This window comes from Empidonax traillii, unplaced genomic scaffold (assembly GCF_003031625.1).
Source record: "Empidonax traillii isolate 1590-97213 ecotype Southwest subspecies unplaced genomic scaffold, ASM303162v1 scaffold370:size553598, whole genome shotgun sequence".
NCBI lineage: Eukaryota > Metazoa > Chordata > Aves > Passeriformes > Tyrannidae > Empidonax > Empidonax traillii.
Genome location: NW_020955563.1, coordinates 483197 through 500363, shown reverse-complemented (window position 1 = coordinate 500363; position 17167 = coordinate 483197). Strand labels below are relative to the sequence as shown.

The following is a 17167-nucleotide window of genomic DNA, read 5'->3' as shown; positions in this document are numbered from 1 at the left end:
CAAAAAAATTCATCACACATAAAGTAGATAAGAATCTTTACAAGTCATTTCCTCTCAAGGGGTGGTTTTGCATTTATTATCTGTTCTCAAAATGCCTTTCATTGCTGTTTGTGTGGCTAGATTTCAGCAGGACTGGCTGGGAAAAGTATATGCAAAAAGGATCCACGAAATTTGGACTAGTTCAATCCAGCTCCATTTGCATGAGTTTTAGCTGTTTTGTTTCCCTGAGTCACCCTAGAATTAACATTCTGCATATGTGAGTCTTTCAGAAGAATCTGTTCATGCAAACAGATGCTGCTAAGACTGCTCCAAAAATGCATCTCATGTTATGTACTACAGTCAGCAAACTGAAACTGCTTGTGATTCCCTCTGTTTAAACAGTGAACCCTGCAGATCAGATGCAGAGTCTGGGCAGTGTGAGGACAGGAGAGAGCCTGCTGGAACAAAACTGTTCCTGATAATGTTTTCTGTCTTAGCAAAGTCCACACATTCCTTACCACTAGGAAAAAAAAACACTGAAAGGGGACTTGTGCATACCCTGAGAGACAGCCTTACTTCTTCATTTCGTGTGCCAGACACTAAAGGTGTAATTTGTTCATTATTTTTATGACTAAGGCAACAAGAGCAGCTCTATCTGCAGAAGAGTCGAAGGTTGAGAGGCTGAAGGCTGAGCTTAAGGAACTGCTACGGTTTTCCCAAGATGTGCAGCCACATGCTGAGAGTGTTGTCTCTGCAATACAGCAGTATCAAAGGTATTGGGAAGTCTGATTATGGGGGGGAGTGGGGGGAGTCTTCTCTCAGACATTGAAGGGACTGACAGGGGCCTAAGAAAAAAGTGATATGCCATCCAGTTGTACGTGATGGGTAGAAATGAAAAGCTTTCGCTAATTACATCCGCCTCCGTGTTTCAGTAAAGCTGTAATTTCAGCCGTTTGCTAGGAGCTGTAGGCTGCTGGTCATTTTCAAGCAGTGATCTTGCATCATTAAAGTTGTGTATGGTTTGAAGAAAATTAGATTGTTGGCAGCTAATTTGATCTTATTAGCATTTTATAATAATAATTTGTGTATTTTGCTTGTCTTTCATGACAGCAACTAGAAAATCAGGACAGGAGCTGTGGTAGTAAGCGGTTCAGAAGAATTATGGCCCTCCCTTGTTGAGTTTGTTGTGGTGACTCATCAGCCTTAGGAATTATTTGGCAGAGTTTATTCTCCTTCTCCTGGCAGCTTATGTGCACGTTCCTGTTTTCAACTTGCCTTGGGTTGGAAACTCTGCAAGTTTAGCCTCTCCCCAGACTTCAGTGTTTCCGTTTCCAGGCTGCCTGGAATCAGGAAGTAAAGAAGCTGCAGCAAATTTGCAAACTAGAAGAAAGGATCTTTTTTTTTAAAGGGAAAAAAAAAAAGGTCAGTTCTTTTCCTGTATCCAAGCTTTTTTCCCTCTGTCCAGTGCGCAGTATGCTGTCCTGCTGAAAGGGTTCTAGGTCATTTTGGGAAAGGATTTCAGTTTAAAAACTAGCAAAGAGGAGCAGAGAAGGCAGGGGACTTTTCTCTTAGTAGAAAATGGCAGCTGCTCTTTTGCCAGCTTCTCTCCAAAGCTTCTTTGGGAAGTCTGGCAGCTTCACACTGAGCCTGGCAGGGGCAGCAGAGCAAATGGCAGAGGACGTGTAAAGTCGAGACTTTCTATTTGCGGAGCTTTTGGCCTCTGCAATCTTGCCTTTGTTTAGCTCCGTCATGTCCCAGTGACACAGGTAAGATTTTTGTTTCTGTTTTTATAGAAAGGCAGTATTGATCCCGATTGGCACTGCTCTCATCTGCCTGTCTTGTGAATTTGCAGGATACTGTTCCCATATGAATATAGAGTTTGGGCTGTGTTTTGCCATTTCAGACAGGATTCTGCAGACTGGGAGGTCAGGAAAGCTGAGAAAAACAGGAGGCAGCTGCACAGGGTGTGTCACTGCTGGGCCTTGTTACTCAACTGTCTTGGATAAGCCTTTATAAGAGAAGCCTGGATATTTATTGAATTCTTGCTGATTTTAACTTTTTTTAAATATATATACGCACACTTCATATAGCTGTGCATGTATGTGGGTACATATTCATAAATACAAAGCTTTAATCAGAATCACGTATTATATGTATTAATATAAGTTCAAGTGGTTCTGCAAAATTTAAAAAATGTATCTGAAATAAAAATGTATTTTTCACATTTTTGTGGGTAACACAGGGTGATCAAAGACTTCTTAATGTAATTTTTTTAAAGGAACAAAGACACTGTAATATGTAAAACAATACAGGCAACTGCAGTTGCATTCTGACACTCTTAGCTTGTTCCTTCCCTCAGTAAGTTAGACTGCTCCAATAATATGATTTGTTACATCACTCTGGTGATAGCCGCCAAGAAGGATCATATACAAGGGTAGACTGATGGCTACTAGAAAGGCAAAGTGTAATTCCTGATACACAGTTGCACAAGAGACAAATGTGTCTTATGGTATCTAAATAAAGTTTTGTCAGATGCCTTTGACTGACAGAGCAGCTGTTGATGTGCAACACCAGGCTCAGACACTAAAAAAGACTGAGGCTTGTGTTGGATATGGTTTACACCTGAGTATTGTATTAATTTATGCCTTGGTGAATAGGATGTTTGGGCTTGGATTTCTTCATAATCCTTCTCTTGGTTGTCACTTTATCCTTGCAGTGTAAAAGGCAAGACTTCTAAAATGAGCACTGATACAGAAACCCAACTGAGAAGACTCTTCCAAAATCCTCTGCAAAGTTTTGAACAGTGGAAGCCATCGGTCCAGATGCTCCTGGAGACTCCAGAGCCAGCACTGGCTCACATTGAGGTAGCAAACCTGTTACTAAGTTCAGAAAGGATACTTGGTTTGTGTTTGACCAAGCCTGCACAGAGCTGCCAGTCACTGCAGCTGGAAGGGTCTTTCCAGTATGGCAGGAAAACCCACAGTACAGATGGAGGTCTTTACTTAGTCCTGGCTGTAGTACATTGTCTTACTTTCTGCCCTACATTTGTTTATCTGGATTTGTCAGCTGAGTAGGCTGCATTAAAGGGTTAGATATCTTTGACAGTGATGACAATATTGTTTAGCATTATGCCAGATCTCCCCAGATGGGAACTCTGTAGACTCTCTTAAGAACTGTGTAGTGATATAGTCATGGGATTATAATCCACGATTTCTGTATGTGCCCAGCAAGGTGTGTTTGTTATTTTGTCATCCCTGTGATCTTCAGACTAAATGTGTCTGTGAACAGGGATTGAATTTATCCTCAGGATGAGCATTCAAGCTGTCCTTTCTGTTGGTTGTTTAGGCCTCTCCTCTGCACAGACAACTCTTTCCATAGTACAGCTTTCCTCTATTTCTGTTCACAAAATGGATGCAGCCCTGGTGCCTCTAACATTATCAGGAAGACTTTTCCTTTAACTGGGCACTGTCCAGGTACCTTCTGTTACCCCTTGTTGGCCCAGCATGCTGTTTTTACTTGACTTTGTCATACTGCTTTGGTTGTGTGACTTGTGTGAGAATAATGATTATATGGTTTTTATTTTGGTTTCTTTTTTTTTTTTTTTTGGTAAGATTTCACTAGAAGGATTTTTCTCCTTTAGGCTGCTCTAGCTGAAAGCTCCCAGTTCAAGGAGAAGTTCATGACATTACAGCTGAAGAAAGATTTGCTGAACAATGTCCTCGGTGAGGAAAAAGCAGAGTCTTTACTTCAAGAAGTAGCTGAAGCTTCAAAAGAGAGAGAAATTCTACACAAAAGTCTGCTGCAAAGCAAGAGCAAACTCCAGGTGAACTACAAAACCCATATACTGTCTTTGCCTGTGACAGAGACAATGGTCAATTCTTTACTAAGCTAGTTTTACAGATATAAATTTAGTACTAGCCAGCCCAATCCCTTTTTCTAGGTTGATCAAATATTCAAATAAATATGTTGTCTGTTGCATAGTGTTAGCTTAGTGTTTGTTCTCAACATGAGGTGGACATTGACAAAAGATAACACCAAGGGATATATGTTGAATTCTGGATCTATTTTCTTCTTTCTCCATCTAGAATTTGATATTGCAGCATAAGAACTTTGATGCTGGTTTTGCACCCTTGCAGAAGAAATTATCTGCCATCAAAGCCAAATTAGATCTAGAGAAGGAATCACGACCTGACCTCTTGGGTAAAAAGACACAACTCCAGAGACTCCAGGTATATTACAGTATTGTTTTTCTATGTGATCCTCAACTAATTGCAGTCTTCTTTGTTTATATTGTCATATTTTATTAGCATTAGGAATTGAGTACCTGTTACTTCAATTGATTGTGTGCTAGATAATTTCATTTGGTCCAGTTTATATCATGGTGTAAATGAAATTAAAGCAAGGTAGACGAAGCATTGGCAAACTGAACTTGAGGGAAGGAACAAGCAGCTGGAAGCTGTTAGTAGCACACTTTCTTGGGCTAGTATTATTGCTAAAGAAAATGGGAGTGAAACTGCACAAGATAACTTGAACCAATCTAACTTCCTCCAAAAGAGTTCCCATTGTACGACCTCCTTTTGCTTCAACCCCCTTACCACTCTTCACCTTGTCACAGCTTTGACAAATGCTGGACTTACTTATGGGCTGATTCATCTGGCCAAGATAAGAACAAAAAAAATCATAATTTTCCTTTTGGTTAGTGTTTTGAACTGGTTCAGTGAAGGGTCCAAGATGCAGAGCCAGTTCAAGGCATGCAGTGGGATTCCATACCTGGGAGAGGGGAGAGAAGAGCAGGAGGGGAAGAGAGAGGGGGTATGACTGCCACGGTGAGTTGTGGTGATCCAGCGATACTGTGCCACTTCGTCCTCGGTGACCCCAGGGCTGTTATCACCATGGCTCTTTGTAGTACTTAGATGGTTATACTATGTATCCTTTGGCAGCTTCTCAGCAACTTCTTTATTATCTGCTGGAAACATGTAAGGACATCCAACCATTTTTTTGAGAAACGTTTACTAACATCAAAACAAATAATTTTCTTAATTGCAGTGATTGCTGCTGGGGTTTTTTATCCTCACACTGTCAAATGAAGCCACCTTTAGTGTATGTTTTGTGGTTCTTATGTTTTGAAGGTCCATGCCATATCTAGCGCAATACCCATATAGAATCTGCCTTTTCCTCTGCAGATGATCCAAGATGACTTGGCAGAACTTGCGATTCACATGGAAGAGGTAGAGAAGCTTGTTCAGTCAAATACCACACACAGGCATGAAATGAACCAACTTTCATCTGACTTTCAGGCCCTGAAAAGATCACTGGAGGTAACATAAACAAGAGTTCTTAGTTACCTGAGGAGTTGTCAGTTGCCACTATTTTAAAATATTTAAAAAATCTTTGAGCATAGGACATGAAATGCTTTGACTGACAGATACTTTCATTTCAGGGGAAGAAGGCCCTGAATTCTTATGACTTTGGTAACTCTTCCAGGATTCTCTGATTATCTGTCGTGTGATTTGCCTTTGGGATAGAATACCATGCACACAGATTTTATGGCTATATAAATTATTTCTGAAGCAGGCCTGAGACTTCTAACCAAAGGACCTCATAGTTATATTATCATGGTGTTGCTTGTACTGCACAGATTCCTGGATAGGGGTTTTGTACCAAAGTGTTTGATTTTTTTATAGCTTTGCAACCTAAGAGTTGATGAGAGAAAAGTGTTACAATTGCATAAACACTTGTATTGTCCTGAGGCAATTTGTAGCTTGTAAACATAGCTATAAACTGACCTTCTAAAGCAGTCTCAGAATAAGAGCTTATTAAATTACCTTAGCTATACAATTCACTATAAAATTACATATGTTAAAGTGCTACCCAAATATGCACTGTGGAATTCTAGTTTCAATCCGAATAATCCTATTTATCACTGAACTGACCTTTTGCCAGAAAAGGCTGTGCAGTCATTTCTGATTCAGGGAGTCTAAGATGTATTTGATACTGACTGGGGTACAAAAAACCCAAACATGCATATATTCTTTATTCTGTTTCATCTGAGAAGGAAGGGAGCTATTGTAGTTCTTAATGCCCCCCCGTGTGGTTGAATTCAGGCCTGCAGGAGTTTGAAAGGTGTTTTCCACACCACTGATGCCAAAGGACAGGCTTTTATCTCTCATTACCAGCTGTTTTTTTCCTTTTTGCCCATGAGATTCTGTGCCCATCATAGGGTCAGACCCAGTAAAGACTCTTCTTTTTGTCTGTCTTTAGTTGCTGACATATTTTTATAATTTATAGGTGATGATACAGCAGAGTGAGGATCATGTTCAGAAGCACTGGGCATATAATGACAAACTGTCGGACCTCCAGCAATGGATCGCAGTAACCACGGAGAAGATTGATTCCTACCAGGATGCTGATGGAGAGCAGAACATCGAGGGCAGGGTAGAAGACCTTGAGGTGAGAGAGGCATCTTAATTTGTTAATTATTAACTTTGCACCATTCAGACATTAAGGGTTGGGCTTTCTAGTGAGGATTTCCTCGTTTAGAGAGTAATGATGGTTTGTTCCTCCTGTGGTAACTATTGATTGCTGCTGCCTCTCTGCTTTGCCCTCTGTTGTGGGGTGTGGAGCTAGGTAAAAGACAAGAGCAATGAAAAATGGCTAATACTGTGTAGATGGATAAAATATTATCAAAGGATAGGTGGTTTTAAAAAGAGCTGTCAGGGTGATCTCCCTGGACAACACCTGCCTTTGCCTGTATGTACGCATTGATGCATTGAATATTACTGCTATTTTAGCTAGCCTTAGACTTTGTTGAACTGAACTGTTCCAAAGCTGCCAGCTTTTCCCTGGATAGCAGTACTTTGTGTGCTAGAGTCCCTCTGGTAGGTTACTTCAGCTGGCAGCTTTTGCCTTCCTATGGGAAACCAAAAGATCCCATGGGAAGGTTACAGAAGGAGGTGCACTGACAACTTGCACCCTTTAAGTTTTGCCATCAGCTTTTTGACCTGCACTGGCTCTTTCCAAGAATCCACAGCATATTTTTTTTCCCGCTAGGTATGTTCTAGCTAGTGCCAACAGAACCAGCATAGTCCTGGACTGAACATGGCCTTCAGTCTGACATAGCCTCTGCTTTACCCAGGATACCTAGAAGTAATTGTAAGGCTGTGCGTTTCAGAGATGGCTAGCTGAGTTTCCAGATAAGGAGATCCAGCTGCACCTTGTGGAAGCTCATGGCCAGCTGGTCATGGAGAATTCTTCTCCAGAGGAGACTGCCCATGTCCAGGCAGAGCTGGATCAGCTGAAGGAGTCATGGAAATCACTTAAGGAGATGGCAACTGGGTAAGTGTTCGTGTAGATCTTTCTCATGTCCCTTCCACAGGATGCTCTTTACTGCTACATGACCAGATACACTTGATGCCTTATGCTTTATGCTGTTAAAGTGAACAGCCATGTTACAATGCTAGAAGCAGGATGGGATTTTATTTAATAGTTTGTAAACTGAAAATCATTACTTTCAAGAAAACTATTTTAGAGAATCCATAAACCAGGGTCTTTGAATCTGCCTTTATCTCATGCTTGGAGTAGGACCTGGCTCACCCCTGGCTCATCTGTGTTGGAGGAAATCAGGCATAGACTAAGTGACTTCTGTCTCACCTCCTGTTCTCCTTGCTTTCTGATCTTGAGATACCTTCAAGGAGGGTGTATCTTCAGTGGGACTTGTGCCTTTTGCAAACCTGGAGAAGTATAAGCAGAGCTAAAATCTTCTCTTATCTGGGAAATGAAGACTTAATTTGTTTTGCCTCCACTGTGCAGTGTCAAACTACTGCTCATATTTGCTAATCTGTATTAAAATTTACTACTGTGCTGCATGTGTAATTATATTTGTATATAGTGCCAAAATAGGCATAAATTGAAATTACTAAATTGAGGAAGGCTTGATTGTAGTGCGTCCTGTTTCTAGAAAGGAAGATGTATTTGTCGTGGTAATACTTTTATTCCCCTGAATAAAAGAAAACAAAACAATACAGTTAGAAATGTTAGAATTAGAAATGCTGCTTTGAGACACTCCTGTCTCGCTCTTATTTTGCTCAAAAGATGTTGGGAATAACTGTAATAGTAATAGTTATAGTAAAAGTAATAACAGTATAATAATAACAATAGTGCTGTTTCACCAGAGCTGTCCTCCATAGCCCCAGTCAAAATATGAATGTCTTATCATTAGATGTTCAACTGCACTGATGTCTCTGGTTTTGTGTTTTTAAGTCTTCTCAAAAAATGGCAGTTAGATAGACCAGTGGCTGATAAGAAGAAGAAAAGAGCACTTATGGACAGCAGATGGATGTCTAGACCTGCCTTCCGTCTTTTAGATGTAGATCCCAACCATAAGCAGGTGAGATGGGGACTCTGTATCTGCCTTCATATCAGCTTTGCAAGAACAATTTTATTGCCTTCAGCTGATATTATGGGTTACAAAGTTGGAGGTTAAGATGTTGCAATCAGGCCTTCAGAGGAAACATCTGACATAATGGTAAAGGGGGTTTTTTGCTGTTGTTCTGTAACCTAGGAGAAGATGGGAGAAAGGCAAAACACAAGCAGCCACTTGAAGCTCCTACACAACTTCGAAGAGTGGCTACAAGGAGAAAACACTGAACTGACCAAAATTCTTGATGGGACTCCGTCTTCCACAGAGGAAATTAAGGCACATCAGAGAAAACTTGAGGTTAGTTTTCAGGGGGTGAAGAGGGAGACAAAGATTGCAATAGGTGCAAGTTCTTTCAGAATTAAAAAAACCAACAACCAAACCCAAACAACAACAACCAAAAAAACCCCAAACCACTTCACCAACTAGGGAACAACCCACCCACCCCCACCCCAAACACCTAAAAAATCCCCAAAGAACAAACAGACAAAAAATTCAGACACTCTACTCTCTGCTTTAGAAGACTCAAGAGTAGATGAAGCTCAGAAACATAAGACAAATTTCATTACTTCTACTAAGAAAGGTCTGCCAGAGCCAGAGTGTTAGAAGGCAAGGGAGCACCTGGCATCTAGCTGTTGGACTGGAAATTTCCAGTGTGGGATGCTAAAGGTGTTCATTAAAAGAAGCTGATTAAAATCAGTGTCTGGTATTTGGCCTCACTCTGAGTATGACCAGATGCAATGGCAATGGAAGCTGTAAGAAATATAATAAACAGAAATATCCAAGGCTACAGGAGTCCTGCAGATTAATCTTTGATATCATTTCAGACCAAAAAAGCAATAACAAAAATAAATGTGCTATTCCAGAGTACCCAGTAGTTTGATTTAGTACCACTGGTTTTTGGAATGCTAGTTTAAAAACTGGGGCCTTCTATAATTCTGAGTTGCTGCTGACCTTGTCTTTGCCTGCAGGAGCTGCAGTCTCGTGTGCCTGATGGTCAGCGTCAATTTGAGGATCTTCTTCACCTTCATTCTGTCATTGGAGATTCTGAAGATCTGGAGGACCTGCGTTACCGATGGATGCTCTACAAATCTAAACTGAAAGAGTCCATGAGTTTGCCGGTAGGTGACAACTTACAATTCACTGGTAACCTCTGCCATTACTCTTTCATGTTGCTTCATGTTGCTAGTCTTAATTCAATATTACACATGTTAATTAATTAAAGGAGTTGTGTGCTTTTTCCCTTTGTAAACAATGCTCAAAATATTTCTCAAAATGGAAGGTTCAAAACAGAATGACAACTGGCTGTTGTCAAAGAAGGATGAAGTTTGGGACTGAGAGGTGTTTGTGTGTGGGAATAGATTGGATATATGCCTAGTTCTAGGCACATGAATTTCTATTTTTTTGCCCTTTCTCCACACAACATTCTCTATTGATTTTTTGTTTTGACAGTTCCTGCAGTAAGAATATATTTGCTGTTCATTATTTGTGTCTCCTGCTGTGAGACTGATCAGAATAGTCACTAACTCAGAGTAACTGTGCACAGAGGGACCTAGTCCTTTTTGAAACTGTCTTTATGGGTTAATGATTTGGAATGAAATAAAGAGGAGGTACTTAAGTGCAAGAAACAAATTATTAAAGAAATTACCGAGTTCTTATATAAAAGAATTGCTAAGTATAGCAGAATTCATACCCATACATAAGATGTTCCAGGGTATGCTAAAGGTATTCCCATATTCTTAGCATGAACACATATAATTATTAATTAATACTTTTCTAGCTTAACTACTCACATTTTGTGCTCAACTTCAAACTACCATAATCAGAGGATTAGAATTTACAGGTTTGCATACTTTCTGTATGCAAGCGCTTTGAAAGGTATCCGAACTCAAACACCTAAAATCTGAGGCATTTGAAAAATGTCTGCCTTGGGAAACCCTGTCTTCAAATCCAGAGATTATTTAGAACACAAATCCTTTGAACTGCTTGGAAGGTAAACACAACCTCTGTCAATAAAAAGTATATTTCTAAAAATCGTTTGGCATTGATTGTAATGACTTACACTTCCTTAACCACAACCTTCTGTGAGCATAAATGTGGTCAATAGGTGTCAGTAAAGTCAAAGCAATTGCTGGAAGAACTGCTCATCGGATTCAAATAGTCAAGAACCTCAAAACATGTCATCTCTCTGCCTAAGGTGTGTTAAAAAGCTCATTAAAAAAATCTCCTGCTGGTTCACTCTATCCAGGTGAACATAAACTCGAAAGAAACATCCCCTGTGAGGTGAATACTCATTTATAGGCTCCACTGGGATCTTAAATTTATGCTTCTTTTTTTTTCTTTTCTTTTCTTTTTTTCTTTTAAACAGATTCTTGGATCTTGGGAAGAACCAGACAGATTCAGAAAGGTATGACACTTTCCTATCATTAGCTAAAATGTTCAATCAGATGTTTTGCAGAAAATTACTTTAAAGTTTTCTAAAGATTTTTGAGATTAATTTGCTTATGAAGAGCCACTCTTAAAACAGTTATTCATTTTCTCCAGATTTTAAGAGGAAAGATATTAGAGTTTTTGCTCTTGAGCTGTGCTTACTGTGTCTCTTGAAGCTAAATATCCATCTCCTGGTAGAGAAGGGAACTCAATTCTTTTATATCTACATGCTATATGAACTTAAGTCATTTTTCAAAACAGACTAAGGAAGAACCTAAATATCTCTCTGAAGGATTTAAGGGATAAGTGCCTAAAATAATTTTGAAAATTGTACTCTTAATTCTTTAGACACTTGTGAAAAAAATGCTTTGCATCATTCAGCCCACCTTTTTTCTAATGCAGAAAACCAGAGAAAAGCAAGAGATTTGTCTAACGTTATTGGACTAAATCCTTATTCTAAGCAGTAGAATTCCTCCTGTGAAGGATTTTCTTTTCAAAGTGATGACATAAGAAACAGAAGCAGTACAGGAAATGATAAGGAGAAACTTAAAGAAAGCAAACCACTGCCAGTTTCTTATTAAACCAAGCAGCACTTCTGATCCCATTTTCAAAAAGTCAGCAAGTTTTTCTGTTGAACTCAGTGTTGAACGGAGCCTTTCTCTCTCTCACAATTTGCTTTGTTTACAGATGCTGTTAGGTTCTACTTTGTACTGTCATCTCACTTTCCATTTGTTTTTGGAAGGAATAGAATAAGGTTTTATTTACCCAACATGAAGTAGATTGAATGAATAATGTGTCACAGAAACATAATCACATTGTCATTTTAAGCTAAATCAAACCCTTAATTTCTCCTGTTGCAACATCTCTTTAGAAGAGACCAATATTTAAAGGGTGAAATACAGTACATTCTAGTGATGGCCAGAAAGCAAGGTTTTCTTCATTCAGATGAGATATTCCTCTGATACTCAAATGTGGAGTAGCATCTCCAGTATTTTTCCCCAGCAAAATACTGAGCAGTTTTAAGGTAATTTTCACATGTTTCCTGAATAGTTTTGGCCTCAGTTCAGCCTTCCTGAAAACCCCCAAAGAGTTTCTGTTCTTGCCTGTCTGTCTCAGCATTAATTGTTTCACTCAGGAAGGTCACTAGAATTTTTCAGGCTGGAAAGACAATATGACACTTTAATACTTGGTGTAGAGGCAGCCAACCATTGAGTAGTGCAGCTTTTCCCTAGAAGAGGTCTAAAGGGATATTCCAGAAGACTGACCAAGGAATTCTCATTTCATATTATTTGGTTGAATCAACTTGGTTATAGTGAAAAACAAACCAAAAGCTTTAGGCATAAGCACATCTCCACTACAGTTGAATGCCATTTTTTAATTCATCCGCCTCACCTGCCTCCGGATACATGGCATTTATTCGTCCTTAAATTCTCTAAATTAGACTTAAGTCTTCAGTTAATTTTTCAAGGATACTGCAGTAACATAATGTCAGGCAGCAAACGTTTGTCAATTAGTCCTACAGCAAGAGCACAAAAAAAACATTCTGTGAGTTTTTAGTAGCTACTGAACACAAACAAAGAGAAACAGCTCAGAGTGGGAAGGAATGAAGAACTGAAATACCTCATAAGCGTGGGGGAAATGGCTCCCACTGCACCAACAATGATTTGCAGTTTCCCTTCAGCCTGCACAGATGTTGCACTAACTTAGACCCTGATCACTTCAGGGAGATTTTGCTGACTTCAGAGCTTTTATTCAGTGTTTAAACAGTGTCACTACAAAGTGCTGTAAGCAGAGGTGTCTATTTCTTTTTCTCTTTCATTCAGGCTAAGGGTTTTATCAGGATGTGAGCTTGTGTTGCCCTAAGATTGTTGAGCACCACTTAGGAGAGCCAGAAAATAATGTTGATTCCTTTTGGGTGCATCACTGTTTGGGCTAAGAGAAAAGGAAAAGCAAGCCAACTGCAGAATTCATGGCTTTGCACTTCACTTTAAATTCAGATTTAACACCTAAAGTGTAACTAGAAATGAAAGCAAGTTTAGGCAAAATATTTTTGTATTCATGAATATCCTTTCAAAGCCATGGTGAAAGAAACCAACTACCCTGAGAAAACAGCTGATCTCAGAGTTACTATTTGCAGAAACTGCACATGGTTGGGGCTGCATCACTGTACTTGCAACATCCAATGAGTTTGCATGCAATAAGATCAGGTTGTCTCTAATTTGTCAGCTCCTTCGTGCTTTTGAGCCACACAAAATCAGTAGAAGTGTCAGAATTTCAGGTTGGTTCTGGACTGATCTCTGCTTTTTGCAACACAAGATCACCAGTGACTCTGCTCATCTCTCCTGTTTGAGCTGTGAATATTTTGCAGCAGCAGCAGATCAGTCTGGAGAAGCAGAAGACTCAGTTGCAACCAGTCTTATTCCACTGAGTTCCAATTTTATTCCATTTCTAGCCTATGTGGCAGAATAGGGCCTGTTCCATGTATAATAATGTGCTTTTTTCCTGATCATTCATCCATTGCTGAGGACATGCCCCCAGCCACTGGTGCCCTTAGGAGCAGTACAGGCTAATGATTGCGATGTGAGCAGCTTCTTGTTGATTAATAAAAAACATTTGCAGGAAATTGCACTGGCTGCAGTGAATTTTTAGCAGGTGCCAGTGACAGGGCAATGTAGATGGATATTTCTGCAGGGTACCTAGCACACTCAGGAACATAATCAAGCAAGTGCTCAATAATAACTATGATAAATGTTACTTTCAAAGGTTGGCTCCCAGCTACCTGAAAATACTCCACGAGCATTTTTAGCATAAATAGGAAGTCAAAGCCTCATTATTTACAGGTCTAGGTAGCACTGTTTGATTTATTTTCCTGAGTGCTCAGGGTAATTACCCTTCCTTGCTAAACAAACAATCTGGCTTTATTGTTTGTACAAACAAAATAATTAGAATTCATTACATCAGTGGTCAGCTAATTGCTTCCTTTGAGATTCTGCTAAGAGTAATCTCCTATAACATACAGACAGAAGGAACGTGTAATTTAATCTTGTTTAGAGACACCATTGATCTGGAGTCAATCAAATTAATGCAGTCATTCAGGAAACTGTGCGAAGTAAGAGCTGCCACAGCTTGCCAGGAAGAACACACTAATGTGCTCTGCTCGGCTCAAGTGCAAATATGACAGGAGTTCCTCATGGCAGAGTCACACTACAGAAAAGCACAGCATGGTGAGTTAGTGCCTGTGTTAGTAGTGCCTCTCTATTAAAGTGTGACCCATTTGTTTTCCTGAAGTCCTGCTGGGTGTTAGCTACTTGAAATCTGTGCAATTACATTCTCATTAAAATTAAAAAGACATTAAAAGGTATCTTTCCCTCAGTTTTCAAGACCTGTTTTATAGGTACAGATAATATCTTTTTTTTTTTTTTCATCTCTGAGCCTATAAGTCTGTGCTTGCCTTTTTTAGGAATTATACCATGACCTAAACACAGTATGAAGGGTATCTTAGTGCTAAAAATTAGCAGGTAGACTTATTTTCTCTCAACAGTGATGTTTGTTTGGAAGGAAATTTAGTTTAAAAAAAAAAAATCCCTGAAAATCCTGACTGCCTCTTCCTGACTCACCCACTCCTAAGTATGCTGAGCCAGGCAGCAGCATACCGTCCTTTTTCCAGCAGACTCACAAGCTTCCCTTCATGTTACTGCACCTGTGAGACTCCCTGCCTGTCTGCTCTTATTTCTGTAGGTTTCAGTTGTTTACCAACTTACATTACAGTATTCCCAAATGTTAGGGGCTTTTTGTTGTTTGTCTGTTCCTGCCACATCTGTACCTTGCCAATGCTCTCTCTCTGCAGTAGTGACGGTGCATGGTGGTGAAGACATCTTGCTTCCCAGGACACCTGGTTCTTACTCTCTTTTTAGAGGTGTGTCTTTTTGCGGCCTGCCATGTTGTGAAGTATTTGCAGATTTTCACCAAGGAGATAGCTCAGAATGGTCTTCTCAGCAGATGTAATTTTACCTCCTAACTGAAAGGTAACAAGAGAGAGAGAGATTTGCTGAGCAATAGCATAATGCAACCAGTTTTCAGTATCTTCCTGAAAAATGTTTTTAACACTACTTTAAAAAGCATAGTCAGAAAAACTCTTCAAATTGTTACCTCAAATTGTATTAGTTTTTGAAAAGTAAGCCATCACATTTTTGAATTATTTAAATAAAATGCAAACGTTATTCAAATTATGTATGACTGCTGAAATTCAAGAAAAGTGATCTTGACTTGAGAGAAGTCAATGGTAAAGCAGCTGGAAACATACATTGTTGACATCGTGAACTAGCTTTTGATATCAGTAACTTCTTCTACAAGTTCCAGAACATTTTGTCTTTGTTTCAATTTTTGTTCTTTCTACGCTCATTTTAGTTAGTTTTATTTCGGCTTGCAAGGATGAGTGGAAGCTGGAAATTGGGAGAAGTTGCTTTACTTCTCTGCCTTCCTGAAGACTTGCAGAAACCTGAAGTCTCCTACTAAATTTCAGATACACTGACTAAAATGTCATCCAGCTACCAGCTGCTGAAAACTCTCCTAACAGTAGTACAGCATTGCCCTTAATACACACAGCAGTGCTGTGGGGGTCCTGGGCAATGGCAAGTTTAATGTGAGTCAGCAGTGCCCTGGCAGCCAAGAGGGCCAACCGTGTCCTAGGGGGCATCAGGCAAAGCATCGCCAGGTGGTCACGGGAGGGGATTGTCCCGCTCTGCTCTGCACTGGGGCAGCCTCACCTTGAATATTGAGTGCAGGTTTGGGTGCCACAATATAAGAAAGATATTAAGCTATTAGAGAGTGTCCAAAGGAAGGCAACAAAAATGGTGAAGGGCCTTGAGGAGAAGCCATGTGAGGAGTGGCTGAGGGCACTTGGTCTGTTCAGCCTGGAGAAGACTGAGGGGAGACCTCACTGCAGTCATAACTTCCTCATGAGGGGAAAAGCAGAGTCAGACACTGATCTCTTTTCTGTGGTGACCAGTGACAGGACCACAGGGAACGGCCTGAAGTTTTGTCAGGGGAGGTTTGGGTTGGATATTAGAAAGAGGAGTTTGTCACCCAGCAGGTGGTTGGATACTGGAATGGGCTCCCCAGGGAAGTGGTCACAGCACCACGCCTACCAGAGTTCAGGAAGCGTTTGAAGGATACTTTCAGGCACATGATGTGACTCTTGGGGAAGGTTCTGTGCAGGGCTAAGGGCTGGACTCCATGACCCTTATGGGTGTCCCTTCCAAATTGGCATATTCTGTGATTCTGTGTGGTATATTTGTTGGGACAAATTATATTGTTTATGAGTATATTAAAAACTGGTGGAGTATTCCTGTGTTTTTAATTGCATTCAGTTAAAGTCAATGAGCAGCTCAGCCCCTCCCTTCAGCCCCTGTAGTGAGATGGGGGAGAATTGGAAAGGTAAAAATTCATGGGTTGAGGTAAAGGCAGCTCAATAAGTAAAAGAAGGAAAGAAAGTAAAACAAGTGATAGAAAAAAACTCCAGTGGCTCATCACCAGCAAACTGATGCCCAGCTAGGGCAAGGGCAGACCTGATAAAATTCCCTCCCTTTTTACTGCTGAGCACAAGGTCCGATTGTATGGAGTATCCCTTGAGTCAGTTAAGTCAGCTGTCCAGGCTGTGTCCCCTCCCAACTCCTTGTGCACCCCTAGCCCCTTTGCTGGTGGGGTGAGGTGAGAGGCAGCAAAAGCCTTGGCTCTGTGCATGCACTGCCCAGCGAGAACTAAAACATGGGTGTGTTATCAATACTGTTTTCAGCACAAATCCAGTACATAGCCCCATACAAGCTGCCCTTTTAACTCTACCCCAGCCAAAACTGGTACAACTGGTTTAATACCCTCTTACCCTGTATTGAACCTTTTTCAAATGGGGATATTGCAAAGGGATATTCCATGCCATACAGTATCATTCTCAGTATTTGAAATGGGGGAGGTGGCTGGGAGGAGTCAATCACTGCTGAGGGATGGGCTGGGCATCAGTCGGTGGGTGGGAAGCAACTATGTTGTGCATCACTTGTCTTTCTTGGGGTTTATTTTTCTTTGTTGTCTCCCTTTTAATTAAAATTATATTATAATTATTGTTTTTATTATTATTTTATTTAGATTATGAAACTGTTCTTATCCCAACCCACAGGTTTTACCGTTTTTTCCAATTCTCTTCCCCTTTTCTTTGGGTGAGGGATGGGGGGCAGAGTAAGTGGCTCTGTAATACTTAGTTGCTAGCTGGAGTTAAACCTCAACAACTGTTTATGTGCTGAAGGTGGGACCAAACCAGGGACCTTTTCTCCTTGCTTAGGTCTGGAGAAT

The 17167-nt window shown here is 40.3% G+C and overlaps 1 protein-coding gene and 1 long non-coding RNA gene across 3 annotated transcripts in view; one reads left to right on the top strand and one right to left on the bottom strand.

Moving 5' to 3' along the window:
• The window catches only part of SYNE3 (spectrin repeat containing nuclear envelope family member 3), a 57220-nt gene that overhangs the window by 32197 nt on the left and 7856 nt on the right, over positions 1-17167 (top strand). For both annotated transcript variants that reach the window (XM_027892806.1, XM_027892807.1), the window contains exons 7-17: positions 616-752; positions 2696-2843; positions 3620-3802; positions 4065-4208; positions 5163-5297; positions 6268-6429; positions 7151-7314; positions 8239-8365; positions 8540-8695; positions 9367-9516; positions 10764-10802. In XM_027892806.1, coding sequence (XP_027748607.1) covers positions 616-752; positions 2696-2843; positions 3620-3802; positions 4065-4208; positions 5163-5297; positions 6268-6429; positions 7151-7314; positions 8239-8365; positions 8540-8695; positions 9367-9516; positions 10764-10802 — 1545 coding nt within the window. The remainder of the gene's footprint in view (positions 1-615; positions 753-2695; positions 2844-3619; positions 3803-4064; positions 4209-5162; positions 5298-6267; positions 6430-7150; positions 7315-8238; positions 8366-8539; positions 8696-9366; positions 9517-10763; positions 10803-17167) is intronic.
• LOC114061895 lies at positions 441-15909 on the bottom strand. The gene is made up of 3 exons (XR_003572247.1): positions 15810-15909; positions 2290-2295; positions 441-454 (listed from the first exon to the last, which is right to left on the bottom strand). It is a non-coding gene; the product is annotated as an uncharacterized LOC114061895 (long non-coding RNA).